Here is a 17,362-nt window from a genome sequence, read left to right on the forward strand (position 1 = left end):
GCTATGAAACTGCAGCGAGTCCTTTCTACCTATTCTCCCACCCCCAGGGAAGATTAGCAGGGGTTTGGAAGCTTATTCTCCTACTGCTAAAAGCTGTGGGTTTCAACCTCAGGATCACCACCTCAGCATCGTGTCTGGGGAATCCAGAGAGTTTTTCCAGTCCTAAGATTTCATCATCAACTTGAACTCGCTTTTCTAGTTGCAAAGGAAATCTTGTGTGTATAAAGAGGGTAGAATCCCTGTTATACAAATAAGGCGACCAGAGCATCAATGAACAGAAGGCCCATGTGTAGCTTACTAGACAGAGTTTTCAGATTCTTGGGATTCTGTGGAAGTTGCAATGACTGAATGGGTGGGTAGAAGTAGGTTCATTTACTCTATAGCAATGGGGGAATATGCAGGGCAGGACATTGCGTCAATGATCGTTGTAAGATTACTTGTAGCTGTGAAATTATCCAAGGTAAATATTGCCTCTGACAATATACCGCTCAATAGTGCGCACGTTATTGGGTACTACAGCATTTTGTGAAACAGCACAAAGGATTCTGCGGGGGGATCACCTCATAACAGAAAATAATGGACGGTCTGGGAATGCAAAAGAACATTCGCAGGGCAGTGAGTGGAGATCAGCTATTAGAATCCGGTCAGTGTATCGCACACGATCACTGGGTGCTCCCAGGCACGGGTGGACTGAGACCTTTCCTCTCTTCGCAGCCACGCTGCTCCATGACATGGGGAACCAGGCCACATCCCTTATCTCTGTCACATGCATTTTGTGGGAGAGGGACCTGGCGCAAGAGCCGGCCAGCTGCTACCATCAAACAAACCCCAGCGCCTACCTTCTTCATGAAGACGGTATCTTGGCGGGAACACTTGTCCACTTTCAGCTTCAGGACAGAGATGTCATTGATGGTGCTGCAGTTAAAGAGACAAGGGGAAGGGAAATCTAGGACACAGAGACAGCAGAATATTGTAGGAGGCAGAGAACTGCCCTTCCCTTAGTCTTCTCGGTAGAATACAAATCTCCTCCTCCACACGTCCCGCTACAGCACCACTTATAGGGAGTAAGCTAGTCTGGCAAGAACCGTTGCTGGAGGCCTGTGGCATATATTTAAAGAAAACTGAGCTATTAAGAGATGTAAAAGACTAAGCTATCACCTGACCATAGTCCTCTGCAGCAGCCCTGTCCTGTTCCTGCCCCTGCACTTCTGTTTGCAGTTACCTTCACTTGTGTGTAACATCATCATCTCAACCGTCAACTCCCTGACCGAGTGTCCTGTCTCTGTATTCTGTAAGGCTGCTAATCAATGTGGTATTATGTTGGGCATCTAGGCTCTGTGACCTGAGCACAGGCAGTAATAGGAGTACTGGATATGTTTCATCTTTAAAGGGTTTTACAGGCATTAAATTAATAATCCTCACAACTGCCGCTGTGAGGACAGCAAGTATCAATCCCCATTTTACAGAAAGGGAAACTGAGGCACAGAACGATTAAATGCTCAGCATCCCAGAGGAAATCAGCAGCAGGATCAGTAGCCAGTAGCTGCTGGTTCCCAGTCCTGGGATCACACCCGCAGATTATGCCTCTCGACATTTCTTTATGAACATTAAAACTGTTAATTTCTTGAAAAATGACCAATTTCAGGAAATGTGCGTTAAAGGGTGAGTGTATGCCTGTTGTAACATGTGTAGGTGCTACCACCACCCGTAGGTGCCTGACGTAAAAGCAGAATCTGATCCCAGCCACAACCCTTCCGCATGAAATATGCCAACGCACCTGATAGTTGAAAACTTGGGCCTGTTTCCATGGCGGTCAATGAAGCTGATCAGTATCTCGAGGACAAAGAGACGCAGGTCGGCGTCTTCCATCAATGCAGCCGAGAGCAGCCTGTCCAGGAAAGAGCTAGGCAGGGCCGTGAGCATGTTACTGCACTGGAAGCCTGTGGAGACCTGCGGGTTGCACAAGATGGAGGGAGAGCAGAGAAGGATATAACCAGTGGGGAAAATGTCCCAGGGATAGAAAAGCATCTCCTAAAGCTGGGGCATGGGCGGAAGAGATTCGCTGGCCTGCAGAGGACCTGCCCGAGCTCCATTTTAACCCCTCGTGGCACAGGGAGCAGCTTGGCATGGGAGCTTCCATGCAGCCCCTAACAGGCTACGGGTTGGGCTGGCGCAGAGGCAGGCTGCATGGGGAGTCCTGAAGGGCAGCGACCACGTTTCCAGCACACAGGCCGGGGCTGCACCTGCAACCTACACCGCATCCCTAGCTTCGAAAAGCCAGACAGAGGGACTGTAAATCGAATCCATGTGGCACGGCAGGGTACTAGCCATGGAGCCACTCAGCCAGTCCTTGCTGTGGTATATTGGGTTCGAACATGGGTACTGTTCTTTGCATGAGGATGAGCAGTCAAACCTTCCTGAGGACGGGCAGGTGCATGCCCGCCAGCCAGCCAGCCACCGGCTGTCTCAGGGCAAGGCCCGTGCTGAGACTACGTGGGCACTCGCTGCCAAACCAGCCACACCTGCTCAGGTGACCCCCTTCGTACCTGCAAGAGGGATTTCAGCAGCATTGTCTGAGTCAGGCGATTCCGATTCTCCCTGCAGGGGACAAAAACCAACGTTGAACTCTGCATGGAAAAGAGACTTACACAAACCCAAAGCCATCAGTTTATTCCCTGCCCCAGGGCCAGGGCAGGAGTGTTCCCCTACGGGATATTTCCTAGTGCCTCAACCAAGCCAGTTTTAACAGCTCATGCAACGGTGGCCACACCACTAACCTTAATACTGGGCACTCACTGCTCAATAGCTGTCACTGCCCTTGGCTCCTAGTCAGACCCCTGCAGGCCACCAGACGTAATTCTTCTCCCTCCTTAGCATTCACACCCTGCTGTTTGCAGACAGACAGTGATCCTGCAGTCACCCCCAGTCACTGCACAGTAAGACAAATCCTGAGGTCCCTATGGGGGCTGGTCTCCACTGGGAGCGGACATTGGCAGCGCTATGTCTCTCGGGGATGCAATTAAGCCAGCTTAACCCACCCTGTCGACAGCGCCAGGTCTTCTGTCCACCTAACTACCACTTCTCGGGGAGGTGGATTAACAGCAGCAAGTGGCTACACGGAAGCACTACAGCCATGCGGCTGCAGGTGTACCGCTGTAGCATTTTAAGCGTAGACACAGCTGGAGTTTTAACTCAGTCTGTGCTCACTGGGTCAATTAACATCACGGGGAGTTTGCAGGGAAACGCGATCATCCTTCGGACATTTACAACACTTCTCTCCGTGCCCTCTAGCTCTGAACTCCGAGGCTAAATCACCCGACAGGAAGCCGCATCCCACAAGGATCAGTTGTGAGTTGTGACTTCCACAGGAGCAAGAGCAAGAGCAAGAGCAACCCTCGGGGTAAAAGGTGAGTTCGCACCCTCATATGGAGTCAGCTGCGTCTTTCCCGCAGCATCCAGTAAGATTTTAAAACTCTCGGGGATGAAGCTGATTGCGGCGCTGCACTAAATGGCTCCTGTGACTCCGGTCTGCCATCCCCGAGCCTGGAAATGCCTGGCTTTCACCCGCGGGGGGCCGCTGGCCTGACTCTGATCTCACAGCAGGGGCAGCACTGAAGTTAGCGGGCCTGATTCTGATCTTGCACTGGTGAAAATCAGGAGCGTCTCCGCTGAAGTCAAGGGAATTACACCAGTGTAAATGAGGCTGTCCTTACGAATCCTGTTACACAGCAAGCGCTAAGAATCTAGTTGCGATATGAATCTGGCACCACCCTCCAAAGCACTTTGCCTAGAATCTATCTCGTCTTTGCTGCCATTATCCTGGCTCCAAATAGCAGTTTCTATTTTGTTCTCCAATGCCCTTAGTCTCGTGGGTTTTTTCCATAGCAAAGAACTAAATAGCATTATTCTACTCACTGAGGGTAAAAGCTTTCCACACAAACTAAGCCACAAGCTTGAATGCTGCTCTCTGGGCTGTTGCGTTAACACAAATGGGCTGGCGCTTCATTAAATACCACACAGTTATCGGTGATGCTTTAAGATCTGACATGCCCTCTTCTGTCATGGGAACCACAATAGCTTGGCCCATCTCTCTGGAAAGCTACACAGAGATCTATGACCTGCTTTCATGGCTTTGTCCTTCTAGCTTCCTTAAGCTCTTCTAATTCAGCCATGAGACAAGTTAGAAGAAGCAGGGCATTCATCACAAAAAGAACAGGCAGTTGCTGCACTATCTGGGCCTGACTGACATCGATCCCTGACAGCCCTTCAGGGAGCTCCATTCGTGATCAGCAGCGAGCAACCGCTATTCTTGTCTGATCTCTGAATTTAGGTCACATCCCTGGTTTTTATTCCCTTTCCCAAATGTACTTGTACCTGGTTCTAGTCACTGGCCAAGGCTGAACTCGTGACCCGACTTATGGGGACATCGACTTATCTCTAGCTGTCGTGGTCTGTAGCTATAACGCCTCCCCCTCTCAGTATAGACATTCCCTCCTGGAAAGGACAGACTTCTCTAGAGCCAGAACTAGACTTCTAGCACTAGGGCTGAATTTGGCCTTCAGAACCCTTTATTTCCCCAGGAGCCAGGCCCATAAATCAGAGCACAGAATTTACACTGGGACGTGTACGTATATGGACACTCCCCTTCGGCGTCAGTGACTTCAAGCGGTCGGCCACCTGCACTCGGGCCGGAGAGCGGTCTCTAATCTCCAAGCTGATGCTAGCGATCATGGTATCATTCCCCCTGGGTTGAGACAAGGGAAACTGTCTTCAGTGGCAGCTGTGAGTGTTCCACACCCCTGAACATCAGGCCATGAGCGACTTGCTCCAGGTCATTCAGTGAGTCAGTGGCGGGGTGGGGAATACCAGCCAGGATTCCTGACTCAGTCTCTTGCCTGAAGCCCTAGCGCTCTGCGCACTTCCAGCCTCTAGCAGAACAGTCAAGCAAACCACATGGCTAATTCCGATGAAGCTACTAGTCTCCTGTGGCCACATCTACCTGAAAGGATGGAGATGCAGCATTAAAGCATTTAATAAGCAGCAGGTTTGTTTTAAACAAAAGGAAGTATTTCTTCACACAACACACAGTCAACCTGTAGAACTCCTTGCCAGAGGATGCTGTGAAGGCCAAGACTATAACAGGGTTCAAAAAAGAACTAGGTAAGTTCATGGAGGATAGGTCCATCGATGGCTATTAGCCAAGATGGTCAGGGACGCAACCTCACGCTCTGGGTGTCCTTAGCCTCTGACTGCCAGATCCTGGGAGTGGACAGCAGGGGACAGATCACTCAATAATTGCCCTGTTCTGTTCATTCCCTCTGAAGCACCTGGCACTGGCCACTGTGGGAAGACAGGACACTGGGCTAGATGGACCCTTGGTCTGACCCAATATGGCCGCTCTTATTAAAGCTCTGCTCTCCCAAAGCTCTCTTGCCCTGGGATAAGGATTTCAGTGACATTCTGAAAAGGCAGCAAAGCGTGAGAAGGAAGAGGGAAACCCTTTGCTCGTGACACACTGGATTCTCGTGCCTCTCTAACTGCGCCGTAAAGAGGCTTTGACGGAGAATTTGGAGGGTGAATGCAGATGGCAAGCATGGCAGTCTCGACAGTCACAGAAATGGCCGTGCAAGCTTCCTCCCCACGGCCCTCCCATTGTACCAAGCACTGTCTGAGGGGGCGGGGGTGACAGAAGGTCAGCCTCCACGGCCCACTTGCTCTTTGACGTCTCTGTTACTAAGGGTACCAGCGGTGGTGGTGGCTCTGTGATTTGGGCACCCATCCAATAAAAGCTGAACGGAGTCATTTTATAAAGGTCGCAGATGGACACTACCTACAACCACCGGAGGCTGGATTTGAACCGGGGACCTAAAAGTGAAAGGCGTCTTCTACTGCACAATGAATCAGAGAAGAGGCCCCAAGAATCAAAGACCTTCCTGAAAACTGGTCCTGGATATGAACTAAAGTCTGGCTTGGTGCATGTCCAGCGGAGGCAGGGGACACTTCCCCAGGGAACCCTGCTGGAGCGAATCCAAACCCAATTCTTGATCAGCTTCCAGTGCGTCACCCGAGAGAGGTTCCCTTTCCGCAGGAGGGGCAGGGAGAGAAGAGAAGTAAATTTGTCCTCACCCAGCTTTCCCAGCGTCTATAGCGTGGTGCAGAGAAGGCAGCGGGACCTTGCTCATTATAAAGAGCATGACCTCTGACCTCTGATAGGTGGGGAGGGTGCTGGCAAAGGAACCTGAGAAGACAGACAGCACTAAGACCATGCAAGACAGTCGAGGTCAACCCGCAGGAGGAGCACGCGCCCAGTTCCTGTTTCCACGGTGGACGCCCGCGCACCCATCTCTGCCCTCGGCGGTCAGCGGGAGTCCCACACAGAACTGAGCCCTGCACGCCCGTTTACCTACCCCACGACGCGCCTGGCCAGAGAGAGCCCCCAGGCTGAACCTCAGGAAGAGCCCCAAGGGGGCTTCCTCCTCGGATTGCAGCCGGCGGGAGCAGCGGGGTGGCCCCCCGGCATTCATGGGAGGGGTTTTTTTCATGGTAGTAGCAGAGGTTGGGCAAGTCATCACCAGCACACAGCTCAGGTGATGAACGTTTGATCTCGACAGGCATCAAGCGGGACCCTTTAGCCACTCAGAAAGCCAAAAGCGGGGGAAAGGCCCACCTTAATCAGCGCCACAGGCTGTGGAAACGGCCTTCAGAGCAGCGTGCTCTGGCATGTCCTGCTCCTCTCAGCCCCAGGCTGAGCAGCACACAGGGTCACCAGGTCAGGGGTAAGTACGTCCCGGCGTAGGGAGGGCCAGGACCAGCCCAGCCAGTGCCATTCCCTCTCCTCCTGCCCCTGGGACCGGGCCACTGGGTTTGCTCAGAGCTGTGAGTGGAGAATCCGCCCCGGCAGGGCTTGGCTACGGCCGGCCTGCCAGGGCTAAGCAGCAGGCAGGCTGGCTGCAGTGCCATTCCCAGCGTAGAGAACAAGCCCTGAGGAGCTTAGACAGTGGCCTGTAGCAACTTCCTGGCTCGGATTTCTCCGTCTCCCCCCATGTCCCTGCCCAACAGTCACCCCCCTCCTTGAGGGAGGGGTAGGGTGAACAGGGCTCAGATCCACCAAGAACAAGGACTCCTCAGGCAGAAGGCAGAGAGCCAAGCCCAGCCGGCAATGGGCTACCCCTGCTGCCTGTAAGAAGAAGGACTTGTGGCACCTTTGAGACTAACAAATTTATTTGAGCATAAGCTTTCGTGAGCTACAGCTCACTTCATCGGATGCCCCTGCTGCTGTGCCTCTGACTCACTGCTCAGACTAGAGGCCCCTCTGACGGGCAGGCCTGGATCAGAAGCATCCTGCCTCTCCATCTGGGCATCCGGAGACAAAACGATCCTATTCCAGCAGTGTAAAGGCTGCGGCACAAACCAGAACTGCAGGGAGGCTGGTAGCTCGTAGTTAGCTCATGCCCACTACCTCTTATGCTGCTCCCAAAACTCACAAGGGCAAAGGGAAATCTCCGCCTATAGTCAGAATCTCTTTGCAGTTCCCTGTGTTCCGTCTCGGAGATGAGTCTGTGTTTGGGAATTCTTGGGAGGATACTGCTCTCCGCTGGTATTTCTTTGTCATTGCAAGACAAGTGTTAGCCCACGAAAGCTTATGCCCAAATACATTTGTTAGTCTCTAAGATGCCACAAGCACTGCTCATTGTTTTTGCTATTCTTCAATTCATCTCTACCGCCAAGCGAAGGACAACAACTTTTCAATCATTTGTTTGCTCTTCACCTCAGTCCTGATTTTCAGCCCCTCCTGACCATGCACCCCTCCAATCAGGCTGAGAGTCTGTGATGTGGACAAACGGGAACCCAGACGACAGATCCATCCAAGTCACAGCCACTTATGATCGAAACTAGATCCAAACTTCTGCCAAAGTATCGATTTCCTATAGGAAGCTAATTCACCCCTCTGGGAAATTTACAAATGAGACATAAGTGAAATAAATGGCAGGATAAAGAAGTGGGTGACAGTTCCAAGAAACTCTCGGGTTTGTGTTTTCCATTGAGCTGATTGGGAAAACCGAGCTGTTATGCAAGGTCTTGGAAAAAATTTTGAAGGAGAAACTAGTTAAGGACATTGAAGTCAATGGTAAATCGACAAAATACAACACGATTTTACAAAAGGTAGATCGTGCCAAACCAACCTGATCACCTCCTTTGAGAAAGTAACAGATTTTTTAGACAAAGGAAACGCAGTGGATCTAATTTACCTAGATTTCAGTAAGGCGTTTGATACCGTGCCACATGGGGAATTATTAGTTAAATTGGAAAAGATGGGGATCAATATGAAAATTGAAAGGTGGATAAGGAATTGGTTAAAGGGGAGTCTACAACGGGTCCTACGGAAAGGTGAACTGTCAGGCTGGAGGGAGGTTACCAGTGGAGTTCCTCAAGGATCAGTTTTGGGACCAATCTTATTTAATCTTTTTATTACTGACCTCGGCACAAAAAGTGGGAGTGTGCTAATAAAGTCTGCGGATGATACAAAGCCGGGAGGTATTGCCAATTTAGAGAAAAGAAAAGGAGTACTTGTGGCACCTTAGAGACTAACAAATTTATTAGAGTATAAGCTTTCGTGAGCTACAGCTCACTTCATCAATGCATCCGATGAAGTGAGCTGTAGCTCACGAAAGCTTATGCTCTAATAAATTTGTTAGTCTCTAAGGTGCCACAAGTACTCCTTTTCTTTTTGCGAATACAGACTAACACGGCTGCTACTCTGAAACCTGTCAATTTAGAGAAGGATCGGGAAATCATATAGGAGGATCTGGATGACCTTGTAAACTGGAGTAATAGTAATAGGATGAAATTTAATAGTGAGAAGTGTAAGGTCATGCATTTAGGGATTAACAACAAGAATTTTAGTTATAAACTGGGGACTCATCACTTAGAAGTAACAGAGGAGGAGAAGCACCTTGGAATATTGGTTGATCATAGGATCACTATTAGCCGCCAATGTGATATGGCCGGGAAAAAAGCTAATGCGGTCTTGGGATGCATCAGGCGAGGTATTTCCAGTAGAGATAAGGAGGTTTTAGTACCGTTATACAAGGCACTGGTGAGACCTCACCTAGAATACTGTGTGCAGTTCTGGTCTCCCATGTTTAAGAAGGATGAATTCAAACTGGAACAGGTACAGAGAAGGGCTACTAGGATGATCCAAGGAATGGAAAACTTGTCTTATGAAAGGAGACTCAAGGAGCTTGGCTTGTTTTGTCTAACTAAAGGAAGGTTGAGGAGATATGATTGCTCTCTATAAATATATCAGAGGGATAAATACCGGAGAGGGAGAGGAATTATTTAAGCTCAGTACCAATGTGGACACAAGAACAAATGGATATAAACTGGTCATTGGGAAGTTTAGACTTGAAATTAGACAAAGGTTTCTAACCATCAGAGGAGTGAAGTTCTGGAATAGTCTTCCAAGGGAAGCAGTGGGGGCAAAAGATCTATCTAGCTTTAAGATTAAACTTGATAAGTTTATGGAGGAGATGGTATAATGGGATAACATGATTTTGGTAATTAATTGATCTTTAAATATTCATAGTAAATAGGCCTAATAGCCTGTGATGGGATGGGATCTGAGTTACTCAGGAAAGAATTTTCTGTAGTATCTGGCTGGTGAATCTTGCCCATATGCTCAGGGTTTAGCTGATTGCCATATTTGGGGTCGGGAAGGAATTTTCCTCCAGGGCAGATTGGAAGAGGCCCTGGAGGTTTTTTGCCTTCCTCTGTAGCATGGGGCATGGGTCACTTGATGGAGGATTCTCTGCTCCTTGAAGTCTTTAAACCACGATTTCAGGACTTCAACAGCTCAGACATAGGTGAGAGGTTTTCCGCAGGAGTGGGTGGGTGAAATTCTGTGTCCTGCATTGTGCAGGAGGTCGGACTAGATGATCATAATGGTCCCTTCTAACCTTAGTATCTATGAATCTATGAAAAAGAACTCGACTGGGATTTGGTTCCAGCCATCGCCACTCGTAATGATCGTTCCATTATAGGCTCAGATGTCACTTTCCCCATGACACTGCTGCACTTCCCCCTTTGTCTATAGGGCCTGACTCCAAGCCGAGTCTGTGGGCTTCGACGCAGACTCACAAGTCAGGCTGGATGTGCCCTTCCCTGGTGTTCCCTCATGTTAGAAAGAATCTTACTCAGTATGTGGGAACATCGGTCAATTAGATCCCGGCAAACCTGCCCTGTAACAAGGCTCCTCCTTGGCTAGCCGATTTTGCTCCTCGGCATGATATGTGATCTGGATAGTTTCCTGTTTTATGGGTCTGGTTTTCACAACCATCAGATCACCCTTGTCCAGCAGCAGCAAATGGCTATGCCTTATCTGAACACATCCTCGTTAGCAGAGCAGGCCCCTCCGGCCGATGGAGGACGCAATGCGCCTACAGTGCGCGACCTGCATACCTGTGGTCTTGATAACGGCCTCTTGGAACATCCTCTCTTCATGCTCCTTGATGATCTTGGTACTGATGACAGCACAGTCATAGCTGCCTGTCAGCTCATAGTCGATGCTCAGCCGGAGCTGCCGCAGCAGGGTGTTGAACACTTCCAGCACAGTCGGTCCTGAGAAGGGCAGAGAGGGCAGGCAGAGGCATTAAGCAATAACACCACGTAACTCTTATAGCGCTTAAAGGTCAGTATCATTAGTCCCAATTTACAGATGGGGAAACTGGGGCAAAAAAGGGGCAGGGACTTGCCCAAAGTCACCCAGCAGGCCAAGGGCCGAGCCGGAATTGAACCAAGATATCCTGAGACCCAGGCCAGCGGTCTAGCCACTACACCACATTGCTCCCATTCAGCCAACCCTGCCTCCTACTGGGACATGCAGCCCCACTGTAAGCGAGAGGGGGCTGATCACACTAGGATGCAACCTGACAAAGAAGAGGACATCCCAGGCTTATGGTCCTTGCTCTTCAGACCCCCAACAGAGACACAGGACCACAGTGGACAGTGCCACAAACTCAACCCTCCCACCAGTATGAACCTCACACATTACCTCTCACATCTACACTAGCAAAGATCTCACATCCGAGGATCATTTCCGAGAGCACAGTCTGGGGTTTGCCAGCACAGATGGGACCAAACGGTGCTATTGATTTGTTAGCAATTTGCAGTAAAGCCCTTGTTAAACCCAACTCAACGGGGAGTTTGGCCCCTGGAGTCTTTATGACTGGGACATAAGTCCCCACCCCGATACATCCCACAATTGCAACCACTGGTTCAACTTCCCCAGTGGGCGGTGCTTGGCCAGATGGGACCCCGGCAGCTGCCACCTTTGACCATCCTGATCATGTCAGATGAGACAAATGATGGAGAAAGCCAACAGCCCCAAGCAGTGCTCCCTCCATTGCCACCATGGAGACTGGTGGTAACAGCGATCTGGACAACGCTCTGATGTAGGCAAGGCCACAAGGGAGGGAGTGGGTGGGGTTTTCAAACAGGCTGAGCCTTCACCTAACTCTGTTCCCATCAAAGGGGAGTATGACCACTGACTTTGCAGGGAACAGACCTAGGACAACACCGAGCGCTTTTGAAAGCCCCGGCCAACACGGCTTGGCAAGGTCATTACAATGGTCTGATGCCATCTGCACAGGGTTACAGCAGTTAGGGCCTCCCCACGTAACACCGCAGTGCTCCAGGGAACTCCCCCGGAAGCTAAAGACCATCACAAACCTCCCTCGCTTCTGCTCTGACTGCAAGGCGCATTTCTTTGATTCGCTCTCCCTAACACAAATACAGAGAAACGCATGTGTTGAAAACCCCCAAGTCCCCTACAACCCTACCAAAACAAGCCACTCCCTGCAATCACGTCTGCCTGTGGGGAGAGGACGGGAGAACAAACAGCAAGAGAGCTGTGCAGTCATGCTGCTGAACGCATGACCGGGAGGGGGTTAGATACCATGGGGATGTGAGATCCTAGCGAGAACAGATGAAATAAATGGACTAGAACACTAGAGAGACAAGGCAGGAGAGGTGACATCTTTTATTGGACCAATTCTGTTGCGGAGAGACAAGCTTTTGAGCCACCCTGAGCTCTTCTACAGGTTATCGTCTCTCTAATATCCTGGGACCGACACGGCTCCAGCTACGCTGCCTACAGAAGAGAACACGGCAGTTTTGCTATGGAGCTGCACTCCGTTGCGCAGAGTTGTCCAGTCTTCGAAGTGCAGAGCATGCTGGGACTCAGGACTCTGTTCCCAGCTCTGCCCTCTACCTGCTGTGTCATCCTGGGCAACTCACTTCACTGCTATATGCCTTGGTTTCCCCTCCCATCCTTTCTGTCTCATCTATTTTGATTGCTGGCTCTTTGGGGCTGAGACCATCTCTCACTGTGTGTTGGTCAAGCACCTGGCACAAAGAGATCCTGATGTACTCCTGTAATGCCAACAACAACTACCTGGTTTCTCCAAGGATCTGTGTGTTTCTGATGCACCTCTGGCCTGAATACATGTGACCACATACTTGTAGGAATATAAATACAAGAAAGACAGACACAGAAAAGATGCCGGGGGGGGCAGGAAACAAAGCCCGGTATAATCCTGATGATGTGAACCTCCATCTCCAACAACCTGCCCATCTCCTTGTTCTACTCACCCGGTCTCATTAGCTGCTTTTTGCCTACCCTAGGCCACAAGGTGAGACAGTGCCAGAGCCAGAAACCGAGCCTAGGAGTTCAACTCCCAGTCCCCTGCAACAGACACTAGACAACGCTCCCTGGCCTGATGTGCTTGAGACCCTGAAGCTCAGAGACAGGAAGCCCACAACCCCAGGGAATCCAGGATTTAAGAGCATCTGATAAATGGACCGAACAAATTCATCTGTGTTTATGTCACACTGTGCGTCAGGAGGCCAGGAGAGCAAGGGGTACCAAACCCAGGGCTCCTGGGTCTCTGCCCCCAAGTGCTAAGCAGGAGGAACCCCTCCCAGATTCCGCGATTCTACAGCTCGAAGCAGGAGCACTGAGCACAAGGGAATCCGCAGGCGGTTGTGCTGTCCAAATGCCAGCAGCTCTCCCTTAAAGCCCATAATCCCAGTCTGCATGCGCTCAGCTCACCCCGTAGAACCAGCCAATCCACCAGCTCCTAAGGCCAGCTGGCTCAGGCAACACGAGGGGCACCTCCCTCGTCCCACTCGGCTGCTGCCGGAGGTGGGAGCAGGAGCAGGCCCCCAGTGTAAAAGCCTTGCCGGGGAGTCCGCCTCTCCAAACGCACTACCTGCTGCTCTCAGATCTTTCCAGCCAGGAGTTGGAGCAAACCTAAATCAAACCATTCTCCCCCCAAAGCTCGGACACTTCCTGCTCTCTGACCTGGTGCCCATGGTGCCAGCTGCTGGCAGTGCAAAGGGAAGCAATGAGCTAGGGTGAACCATTCCCTGTTGACACAGCACTGCCGGCACCAACAATCCATCAGCCCAGTATCTGTCTGTTTGCTTCCTTTCCTTCCCAGCTGCATAGGGTTTTTATCCCCAGCTGGCATCTCAATGTGCTGGGTAACCGCAGGCTTTTCTGCAATGCCCCGTCCCATCTAATGGGTCTCGAAAGGAAACTGACAAATGCTTCCAGTCACTACAATGCAGCAGCCTGTGCTGGGCCAAGCTTTCGCCACGGCTCCCGAAGCTGCCATTTCTGGCTCCTGAGAACCAAGCTCCCACCGTGCCTCTCAGATCAATTACTGCTGCAGGCCCCAGCCTGAAGGGAATCGCTCCAGTCCGGCGAGGCAGAAGCAGGCTCAGCCGCTGGAGGGATGGGGAAAGCCATGGGAGTGACCTCCGGCCATGATCGGAGGCTCACTGGACTGGGTCCCTTCCTTACCCACTGATCCAGAGGCCGCGATGACAGCTGCCTCTGACAGGACCTCCACGATCCCAGCCCGCACCGTGGCCGCACTCTTGCTGTTGGCATCCAGGTGTCCCAGGAGTTGCTGGATCACCAAGTGGGAATGCTGAGGCTGGAAGGAAAGCAGAGAGTAAGCCGCACTGATAGACGGCTGCTGAGCCAGGCCGACCTTAGCAGTTTGGGGGCAATTCCTGCCTCGGACATCAGCGCAAGAAAGGAAGGCCTGGCAGTCAGCACCTGGCAGATGACACCCATGTGAGGGCAGAATCCAGCCTTCTTTCCCATAGCAGCGCCACCTCTGCAAGGAAGGCAGCAGAGTTAACTGGAAGACACACAGGGTGTGGGGTCACTTCTGCAGAGAGACTTTCCTGACCGCACAATGGTGGCCATTAAAAACGGACATACGCAGCACTGAACTATTGCCCTGTGTGTGTGGAATCTTCCATATCAGGCCAAATTCCGTGCCCGCCTGCAGCCCGTGTAATCACACTGACGCCAGGGAGACGGTAGCAGGAAGGTGAGTTGGGGAGGAATTCTGTGGCCAATCCCGCAAGTGCAGAGATCAATTTAACACCTGGAGTGATAAATGTGTCACTCCTAATGGCACTCACTACCTTGGCTCAGAGAGCTCAGCGGATCATTTCATGCACACATTAGCACAGCCACAGACATGCAGGTATGACAGGTCCCCTGGAAGGACAGAATCAGGGACCTTCAGCACCAAAAGCACTGGTCTCTGCCACTCGATCTCAAGGGGACCACCCTTAACGAAGGGAAAGTAAGAGGCTGGGTCCAGTCATTAGAAGATGTGCTCACACAGACTACATCAGTGTATTTATGGAAAAAGGCACAGGGAAATATACTGTGGAGGGAACATCCTTCACTGACCCAGGAATACACCTGATGCCTTAACCGGTCTTTTCGAGCTACCAAATAGAAATGTACATGCAGAATGGAAACATACTTACAAAAGTCTAGCGCATGGAACTTTAGTCTGGAGATGTTCATACAGGTGAAATGATTTACAGGGTTTACATATGTATAAAAGCCACTGTCATGATTAAACCTGTATGTGTGGATGTTGTAACTGGGTCAGTGCCAGGATATGAAAGAGATGAAGTGGGGGAGGTCATATATCTTTTAGTGGACCAACTTCTGTTGGTGAGAGAGAAACTTTTGAGCCACACAGAGCTCTTGTTTAGGCCTGGAAGAGGTACTGAAAGCGTCACAGCTAAATACAAGGTTAAATAGCTTAGCATTGGTCCCTTACAATATGTGCTTACTATTTGTGCTAAACTATCCGTTTGATCTTGTATTTTGCTGTGACGCTCCGAGTACCTCTCCCAGACCTAAAGAAGAGCTCTGTGTGGCTTGAAAGCTTGTCTCTCTCACCAAACAGGAGTTGGTCCAATAAGTGATTAACCCCAAGTATTAATGAAGGGAGAATGTATTGATTGTGTATCCTTCAAACGGAACCTAGTGAGTTACTTATGCCCAGCATTTAGATTTTGTAAAAAAAATTGATTTTATAAAACCTAATCTAAAGATAATGGGCATCGTGCAGTTTACAAGATAAAACATGCAATGAAAACAGGTGCCTTTCCTAACGTAAGCATTCCCCAAAGACAGCAGGACTGAGCTGGCAGGAGAGAGCCATAAATCAAAATTAACTAGAAACAAAAGTGACACTGACATCTTTGGTATCCTATCACTGTAGTATCAACTAGATTTATCCCGACATCACTGTGAGGCAGTGCTACGATCACCATTGTACAGATGGGAAACTGAGGAACAGGGAGGCTAAGGACTTGTACATGGTCCCACAGGAAGTCAGTGGCTGAGCTGGGAATTGAAACCTGGTCTTCGCAGCTAATGCCCTAACCACCAAGCTGTCCTTCCTCTCTGTTCGCCCAGCAATGCAGAGTGGAAAAAGGATAAATAACCAATGCGATGGGTGAAAAGTAAATGGGCTAAGTGACGACAAAGAAGGGAAGCAAGACGACAATCCAGACAGAAATATATTTTCATTGGGATTCAAACAAAGAGATCCTGGAAACATTTCTAATTACCTCAGGATTTCTAGAATCCTGTTTTCTAACAAAACCTAAATCTGGGGCCTAACTCAATCTAACGTCGTCACCTGAAAGGGGCTGACTTCAGAGCAAGAAGGGGAAAAAGATAAAGCTCAGAGTCATAGAATCATAGAAATGTCAGGCTGGAAGGGACCTCAAAAAGTCGTCAAGTCCAGCCCCCTGCACCGTGGAAAAACCAAATAAACCTGGACTATCCCCGACAGGTGTTTGGCCAATCTGTTAAAAACCTCCAATGACAGGGATTCTACAACCTCCCTTGGAAGCCTGTTCCAGAGCTGAACTCCCCTGAGAGCTCGAAAGTTTTCACTTAATATCTAACCTAAATCTCCCTTGCTGCAGATAAGGCTGTCTGAGGACATGGAGAACAATTGATAATTATCCTCCTCATAACAGACCTTAACATATTTGAAGACTGTTATCAGGTCCCCCGACAGGCTTCTTTTCTCAAGACTAAACCTGGCCAGTTTTTGTAACCTTTCCTCACAGGTCCTTTGATCCTTTGATTTTGTTGCTCTCCTCTGAACTCTCTCACATTTGTCCCCATCTTTCCTAACTGGTGGCACCCAGAACTGGACACAGTGCTCCTACTCCAGTACTTCAGCAGCACCAAGCAGAGCGGGACAGTTACCTCCCGTGTCTCACAAACAACGCTCCTGTCAATACACCCCAAATGATATTAGCCTTTTTCGCAACTGCACCATATTGTTGACTCATATTCAATTTGGAACCCATTATAACCCCCCAGATCCTTCTCAGCAGTACGGCCCCCTAGCCAGTTATTCCCCATTTTGTAGTTGTGCTTTTGATAGTTCCCTCCTAAGTGAAGTACGCTGCACTTGTCTTTATTGAATTTCATCTTTTGGATTTCAGACCAATTCTCCAATTTGTCAAGGTGGTTTTGAATTCTAATCCTGTCTGCCAAAGTGCTGGCAACCCCTCCAGCGTGATGTCATCTGAATACTCTCCATTCCATTTTCCAAGACATTAATGAAAAGATTGAATAGTTCTAGAGCCAGGATACCCCCCTGTAGGGCCGTACTAGATACATCTTCCCAATTTCACAGCAAACCAGTGACAACTACTACAGACTTTCAACCAGTTGTGAATCCACCTTATAGTAACTTCATCAAACCCACATTTCTCTAGTTTACCTATGAGAAAGTCATGTGGGACTGTGTCAAAAGCCTCACTGAAATCAAGGTATATCATGTCTAAAGCTTCCCCCCAGCAACTAGGCCAGTGACCCTGCCAAAGAGGGAAATTCAGTTGGTTTGCCATGATTTACTCCTGACAAAGCCATGCTGGCCATTCCTGCTAACCCTATTCTCCTCCACAGGCTGACTGATTATTTCACAATTTGTTTCAATATCTTTCCTGTATC

At 49.9% G+C, this 17,362-nt stretch overlaps 1 protein-coding gene across 10 annotated transcripts in view; it reads right to left on the minus strand.

Moving 5' to 3' along the window:
- Positions 1-17,362, minus strand: part of EFR3B (EFR3 homolog B) — a 169,036-nt gene that overhangs the window by 19,401 nt on the left and 132,273 nt on the right. For all 10 annotated transcript variants that reach the window (XM_043510039.1, XM_038396987.2, XM_043510042.1 and 7 more), the window contains exons 9-14: positions 13,865-14,000; positions 10,459-10,617; positions 6,127-6,238; positions 2,547-2,598; positions 1,778-1,950; positions 840-915 (exon numbers count right to left, since the gene is read on the minus strand). In XM_043510039.1, coding sequence (XP_043365974.1) covers positions 840-915; positions 1,778-1,950; positions 2,547-2,598; positions 6,127-6,238; positions 10,459-10,617; positions 13,865-14,000 — 708 coding nt within the window. The remainder of the gene's footprint in view (positions 1-839; positions 916-1,777; positions 1,951-2,546; positions 2,599-6,126; positions 6,239-10,458; positions 10,618-13,864; positions 14,001-17,362) is intronic.

This window comes from Dermochelys coriacea, chromosome 3, assembly GCF_009764565.3.
Source record: "Dermochelys coriacea isolate rDerCor1 chromosome 3, rDerCor1.pri.v4, whole genome shotgun sequence".
NCBI classification, from domain to species: Eukaryota; Metazoa; Chordata; order Testudines; family Dermochelyidae; genus Dermochelys; species Dermochelys coriacea.